The sequence below is a fragment of the Tigriopus californicus genome, chromosome 4 (genome assembly GCF_007210705.1).
Source record: "Tigriopus californicus strain San Diego chromosome 4, Tcal_SD_v2.1, whole genome shotgun sequence".
NCBI classification, from domain to species: domain Eukaryota; kingdom Metazoa; phylum Arthropoda; class Copepoda; order Harpacticoida; family Harpacticidae; genus Tigriopus; species Tigriopus californicus.
The window spans coordinates 1489357-1497374 of NC_081443.1; the positions used below are offsets into that span (position 1 = coordinate 1489357).

The window sequence follows — 8018 nt, forward strand, 5'->3', positions numbered from 1 at the left end:
ACAAGAAGAATTAATTCACAGCTCGCTGTTGCTCCCACGTGTGTGAGAGAGCCCACGAGTAGTATTGATAACGGTCCGAGTACAAAACATATTCTGCAAATCTGTCGGGTCCCAAATTACCTTAAACAATGTGGAGTTGAAACGCGAGAAGCGGAGGGAACAGAACTTTCAAATATCCGAAGCATTTCGCATCAATTGGCCGTGCACACGAACTATGCCAAAGCATGTTCGCATTGCTTCCTTTGTCAAGAAACCTACTTTGCTGTACTCGTACACTAGTACATAGTGGGTGCACTTCTGAGATCGAGCGAGAGCTTTGGTGAGTTGATTTTCCTTTTGATTGACTAAAAAGAAAACCAATTAAGTTTTCTGATTGTTACTTTCAGCTTGGCTCGCAAACGCAATCAAAAACTAAATATATGCCTTTGAATCTCATTTTCACACCATCAACTATTTGTTTTCACGTTGGTTTTTTTCTCCTTCTCTCTTTGTGCTTGTTCGCGCACGTGTAGAAAATCGATAGCCGTTTTATCCACATTTTTGAGAAATCGGCTTCTACCGAAACCGTTGTTGCTCTCATCTTCTTTTTAATCATTCAAATGAGTGCCTTTCCAAAGCTTCTCAAATTTCATTGGTAATTATAAAACACCCTCTTTTGTACCTGAAATGACTGCATGCAGTCAACGTTTCCTATAGGCAAATGATCCCTCTTACAAACTTTCTGGTGAGATGAGACCAACGATCTTCTTCTATGTGTGAGAACCTTTACTCCATCTAACCTGAAAGATGCAAAGATACCAAAAGTACTTTAACAACTCTCGTTAGAATACCTTGATTTCCTGTGGATGTCTTTCGAGCCCTACTTTTTGAGCTTGACACGTCGCCGACTCAAACCATTGTAAGTAGTCAGAGTAGGGTATGGCCCAATTTTTAGTAGATGATCCTTGAGTGATAATATAAGCCAACTCTTGACGTCAAAATAAGGATGGGAAATAAAAAAAAAAACAGAGAAGCAAAGAAAGAGAGAGAGCGGGTGCAGTGAAACGTTGACCTCGTTGGAATTGGTGTTAATCAGACACATGAAGAGTCTAGTTCTTTTGTTCTGAACTCTGTGGTAGGAGATTTTTTTTCCTACGTCATCTTTGGCTAGGCGAATTGACTCTCACCGGGCTGGATTAGGAGTAACAAATCGGTAAATAAGCGCTCATTCCAAAATCAAAGCATCTTTGGTGAGTCATTACAAGGATCAGAGGGTATTGCCAGAGGTTTCCTGGAATTCTCGCAAAACTCTTCCATTGAGCCGTGATGTCCAGTTGAATCGGTCTCCGTCATTTGAAGACGTTGACAATTTTCTCAAGGCCCTTTCGTTGATTTTTGCCTGCCCGCAAGTAATGTAATGAAAAGGGCCCTTGCATGGCCGTTGTTGGATTTTAATGTGAAGCAACCCACACCAATAATGATCAGTCATCCAAGGGTTGGTTGATCGAATTCATTTGATTTTGGGTCCAAAGCCTTCACATAAAATGACGTGAAATGACATTGGCTAGACAGTCAATTTCATAAAAGAAGTCTCCTTCGAGATACTATCAAAAACGGTGAGCTTGATTGGAGAGCTTTTTGTGAAAACGACAGACTCATCATTTTATTCGTCACACTCACTTGATGTGGAGACAATTTCTAATTCAAATTCTCTTGGAAATCGCTTATTTTGTGCTGTGCGGGTGAAATCATCATTGAAAAAATGTAGTCTTACAAAGCAAGAAAAAATGACCACTCCAAATAAGAAGGGAATCGGCAGGTCAAATAGCTTACTGTGTTTTAAAGTAGTATACAACAGCAACCTTCTTATTGATACAACCAACCTTGAAAGTATGGCAACACTCACTAACTCAGTAAAGATTTGGATTTCCATTGCAATTCCAATCGAACCAGTTGCCTTTTGAACACCATATGGACATACGGTGCGGGCTGCCCATTGCACGGTAATTAATGGACGGATTATTGATATTGCATGTGGGCCTTTTAAATCTGTCATGGGAGCAGTGCAGGACTCTGCCTCCCAATTCGAGATCGCAAGTAATGTGCTTTGACAAGCCCTTGATCAATAGAGGGTTTACGCCGTTTTCGCCTCGTGATGAGAACTCTTTCACGAAGGGTGGATGACTCTATCAAACGCAATTCTGACAGGTGTTGTCTAACGAATCAAAGGGTACAAAAACGCGTCAAGTTTAAGAGTTAATTTCCACTTTCTCACCTCAGCAGATGCACAAGGAATCCTGCAATGAAACCTTTGGCCATTGTTGCCCGTTCGTCACTCGAAAATTCAAAGGGAGAAACTTCTTCGAACCCGGTTCGGCTTTATTGCTTTCCACTGAGGATATTTATCATCTGAACTCATTATTCCCGTCCCTATCGCACTTTCACCCCTCAGGATGTTAACCATAACTTGATGGTGGTGATGGTGGTGGTGGTGATGGTAGATGCCTACCTAACCTTACTCAGGCCCCAAAGGCATTTCTGAACCTGATGAAAATATGCTGTGGTGGAATTAAATCTTACTATGAGAAAGGTAGAGATACCTCTCTTTACTTGAGTATTGTAATAGACCTCATCACGCCAATTGGGAATTTGTTCTGGATTATTTCGGGGACGGACAATATAAGTCTAGATCTATTTTGTGATATGCATACCTGAGTGGTGAAAATCTATGCACTCGATTTCTTTTTTAGGAATGTCCAGCGATCATAAAACAGGAAATTCGTGGTTCTCAACCAATCGTTCATTCAGACATCGATCTTCGGTTGTTCAATTACCAACCAAAAGATGTTATGTAAATTCCAACTTTTGCATTGGTACACACCATCCATCAGAACTATTCGTATGCAATGTCACTTAATATTCGCTCAATCATCATCATTATAATGCCTGAATTGGAACCCCTAAGAAACTCCATTTCCAATATATTGTATTTGTTTCTCTTCCAGTAAGATTTACGGCGTGTAGAAATCAACATTCCCGTTCCTGCTACGTAGGAACCTGGCTGCGTTGGTAGAAGTCAAGACCTCAATTTGTCGAGGTTTTGATTACCAAAGTATACTTTTGAACTCTTTGATTTCGTTTCAAAGTTTCAAAAACGAACGAGCTAGCGTTGAAGTCACTGCAATAAAACCACTCTCATCAGTGGTTGCTGCTTGAATTGTCGTAACCCAAACAAAAATTATTACTAACTGGTTTGCTTAGCCCTGCTCGAAGTCCAATTTGAGCGCTGAATCTGTTATTTGGTTCCAAATTAGATTGTGTTCCAACACAATCATTCTATTTACGGGGACATCTAGCATCATTTGATTGGACGTCATTTAGCTACGAGAAATGCTTGTGATATCAAGTATGTTGAAATATCAAAATTTCGCTCATTTACCCACGAAAAGAATCAACCAACTCCTTATCTTAAGAAATGAGGATACAAAGGAGGAATCGGTTGTTGGTTAAGATGATTGAGCTCTTGTTCAAGAATACAGTGTTGAGCAATTGTAGATGAAGCCACGACAGGGTTTCACATTCTACAACACACTCATGTTTCCTTTTCTACAAAGGATTGATATGCTGAATTTCTGCCTCAGTTTAGAAACAAAGCCGCATGTCACTAAAATTGTTATTTCATGTCACGATTGTATTCTGTTTGAGGCACAAAGTACATCAGACTTGTCATTTACTTTGGACAGGTTGGCATGGATGATCAGGGAGTTTATCTAGTTTTTTCTCTCAATTTCTCTTCTGATTCTTTGACATGAACAGTTCGAAACGCTGTTCTTCTTCCTCTGTTCTTTTTCCTCCTTTTGGCACCTTTTGCTTTTGTGCCTGAAAAAGCACCGGTATCTTTGCTATCCTGGGAAGATGTGTGGACTATACTCGTATAGTCCTATATATCTACACATACGTACACACACACACACACACACATGATGTTGCCAATCACCTTGGTCTTTTAGTCCTCCTTCCACTGCAGTGTAAGTAGTTCTTCTATTCCGCCGTGTCCCTCATTTCCAATCTAGGCTGTCCGACATCTGGCACCTCTTCACGAACATCAAGGAGACCCCCTTCTTGTCGTCCAAGGCACTGGGGCTCGAACCGAGCCTTGGAAATGGAATGCGAATTGTCGCAATCATAAGCGAACGCAGACGACCGACCAACACATGTATTATCCAAACAGTACTATGGCGGCCTCTCATTCGTATGTACCATCAGACGAGCATCTTGGACTTTCTTGGATGCACGTACTCGCGAGGTGGTTTATAGGATAAGAAATCCAACCATCCAACCATCCACCCACCCACTCACTCACCCACCAACCAACCCGGACAGAGCAACACACCGACCAACTAATTCACCCAGCCATCATCCAGGCCTCTCTGGCCAGGAAAAGCAACAGTTAACTCCTCACTTTTCCCTCCCTGGATTTTCAGTGGGACATCAGTGCGACAAAGCGAGGATCTGTCGAGTGGTTTTCCAACCAACGGGCTTTGGCCTGGCGCCCAACGGGATGGAGAGACGCACCCTCGTAATGGTGGAGAGAATTGCCAAGAAGCAGGAAGAAAAAGAAGAACGAGAACGAGAAAGGTGAGGATGAGTTGGTGTTGCCACTGAGAATTCAGTTGCTCACAGCCCTCAGTTCGTGTAAGATCTCTTTGGTCTTCCTGGGTGATGAGAAATACAAACTTGGCGGTGTTACGATAATGTTCTAAGACTTGACGTGTGTCTTCTCCACCGACTCGTTCATTCGCCTTTCTCGCCAATTTCCCACTCACACCAAAACGAAAGACTCCTCCATCTCTTTTCCTAACTGGCCGAAAAGAGACCAAAGCAGACTCTCAAAATGCATTCGTCGGACATACGATCCGCCAGTGTACTCGGCTTACTCCTCATCCTTGTGAGCCACACCTCTTCCCAACGCTTTGATCTGTCCTCGCTATCCCTTCGAGCGGCCGCCCAAAATGGAGCCTTCAATTGCGCGGAGAAGGACACGCAATTCGAATTGATCACTGGATATGTGTACACTGCACCTGACGACATGCTTGATTCCCGGCCAGGGACCCTCATGCTCACGGATTGCATCGAGCTATGTCGGCGAAATAGCACTTGCAAATCCGCCAATTTCGAGACCGGATTGTGTGTTCTCTTCGGGTCATCGGCTGAAGAATTTCCAGGTGAGATAGAGATCGAGAAACATTCGGGAACTTGGCATATTTGATTCTGTTCTGGGTTCAATTTGGACTCGTAGCCATGTAGGAAATTTACTTGTCATGGACAGGCCTCTAGTGGCGTGTGTGTGTGTGTGCGAACCTAGTGTACAGTAGATTGGGAATGTAATGCTTTGATACTTGCTCCAATTCTCTGATCTTTATGCATACTGCTGAATGCGATCTCATTCCGATGTCTTAGTGAGTGTTGGTTCTTGTTCGTGAGGATGACAACGACAGAATTGGTGCCTTACTGGAAAGTTGTTGTCGCCTATCCGGACTGACAATGAAATGGTTGTCTTGCCTGGTGTCAACTGTCAAGACATTGCTCGATTGAGACGGTTGGTCTGTGACTTCACACTGAAGACAAGACAACATGCCACCAACCACCACCATTAAGCAAGATGAGACGTTGAAAAGAAAAGTTAATTCACAACTAGTGTACAGTTACACACGTACGGAATCACTCGCGTGCCATGGCCATGGGGATGGGCTTTGGTGAAACTAATGATGATATCCATGGCCATATTTAGACCCTTTTATAAATGAAATGTCGATTAATCATGAGAAATTGTGTCTAAGTAGGTGGTATCATTGCCATAGAAGGAGAAAGGTACACTAGGTGTGCCCCCGTCAAGATCTCGTTTCAAATAGTACGTACAACACACCAAGAGAAAGAAAGGACAGTCACACTCGATGTGAGCTCACCATGGGGTCTCTGGAAAGTGATAGTGAGGCTTAACATGTAACATGTGATATCAGGGCCTGACAATGGCAGGGTTATGCCATGCCATAGCAATTCATCATTCCATTTGGAACGGGAAATAAGGGTGCGTTCAAAGTTGGCCAAATTTCATACGTCCAAGATGCCTCAAGATGGAAAGACACGTCCTCCATCAATTCCCGATTATTGTCGGAAGAACAGTTTCTTCAAGGGCCGAGGATGGGTCGTGATGGTGTTCGACAATTAAAGATGCCCGAAGACGAGTTTGGTAATATCAGCTTGCCATCACGACATTGTCGTTGTGGCTTGGAAAGCATATTCATTTCTCCAAAAGATGGCTGATTAAAATTCCATTTTGCTGACGGCACAGCTCATGATGACCCGCTATCTTTGAACGATTTCATGAAGGAAGCGCTTCGAACCCAAGTTTTCCAATCAATAGCTGGACTCGCTCACTTGCCTGAACAATGATAGTTGGACAAAAGGCATATTTGACTTGTTTTGACCAAGATTAACGACTTAATCGGAGACTACACGGGCCTTTTCACACAACCTGACGTGCTTCTCCCCGCCCCCCAAACATGATCTTTTGCCGTCTTTCCAACCCATGAAAAGAGCCCAAAAGTGGGAGTTCTGGCCGTAATTGCCAACCTCTGTTACACAAAGAAGCACGATCTAAAAAGATTTATCTCTCCGCCGAATGGTCTGAATCACTCGAGCTACCCACCTGACTGGATTGTCATCGGATTAGGGTGAAAATGTACGTATTTCACTAATTCTCTCTGTTGCCTTCTAGGGGGATTAACCGCGTCCCAGTTCCCGGTGTTCACCATCTACGTCCAAAAGATTTGCCTGACCAATGTTCCCTCGTGCGAAAGGGCCTGGACCTTCGAGAAAGTCGATGGATTTGCCATGGACAAATATGCCAAGAAGAGAGGCCGGGTCAGCTCCAGACTCAATTGCGAGATGCTCTGCTTAGCCGAGAAAGAGTTCCCATGCAGGTAAGACACAGTTTTCCTTTCGGGCTCATTAATTGACAGTTTATCAGCCTTGCGCGGCTAAGACGACGATGCTGACAACGATGCTGACAATGACGCTGATGACGATAGGATGAGTGAGATTTTACTTTCGCTTTTCCGATGATTTTGGCTTGAGAACAACTCTTCCACTCCTCGCATTGATAAATAAGGCTATATAATACGTAGCCTCGCTAACGATTGAAGGAGAAAAGCGGAGGGCAACTTTCGGGAAAAGGGGATTGACAGTACCTTTTAGCGCGAAAAACAACTCATTTTGCGTGAAAGAGATTCTTGGAATGTCGCCTTCTATTTTCTCATGAGCAACGTTCCACCATCTTGAGCTCCTCCCAAAGCTCGCAACAACCACAACCTCACACACAAACTACCTGATCCACCACGCCTTGCTCGGTCCTCTTGACGTGAAATAGAACAATTGACATTTGTGCCTTTGATCTCAGTTCACGATCATTTGATCATTTGACAACTGTACGTAATGTGTTGTTCTTTGATCAACACCAATCACTTTCATCTCCACCAAGCACCTCCCAAGTTCCCATTGAGTCTCATCATTAGGAAGGGTGATGATTTCACTTGACAAAATGAATTATCATTATTTTCTCGTCTATTCTTCGCCACTGCTCTTCCAAACTTGGATTGCAGTTCTTGATCAGTGCATTTCCCTGGCCAAACCTATAGAGTACGTACTGTAGATGGGACTGACTTCCTTATCATCAACTCGTCTCAAGGAGGAATGACGAAACTCTTTGGCCCAGAGATTAGCTGTTAACTAGGAAATTTTCCAAAGCCAATCGCGCCCTGTCACCTTCCATGAGGTGGGTGATTCGAGAGTACTTTGGTCTTGGACACATCCACCTTTTTGTAGCTCCTAGATAAAAAAAAAAGCACCTCACTAAGTTATCTTGGATACTCCGTCTCTTCAACCAAAGAAACACGTACCAAACGTGCCATTCACCTCTGGCTGGATTGAACCGTTTTAACCCCAGGAGTTCGTAATCCTGAGCCACTTTTTTACCACAG

General features: G+C 43.4%; 1 protein-coding gene across 1 annotated transcript in view; it reads left to right on the forward strand.

Moving 5' to 3' along the window:
• Positions 1 to 4324: 4324 nt before the first annotated feature.
• Positions 4325 to 8018, forward strand: part of LOC131879656 (uncharacterized) — a 13066-nt gene continuing 9372 nt past the window's right edge. Inside the window, exons 1-2 of the mRNA XM_059226019.1 lie at positions 4325 to 5204; positions 6758 to 6962. Of these exons, the coding sequence (XP_059082002.1) occupies positions 4874 to 5204; positions 6758 to 6962 (536 nt within the window). The 5' untranslated portion in view covers positions 4325 to 4873. The remainder of the gene's footprint in view (positions 5205 to 6757; positions 6963 to 8018) is intronic.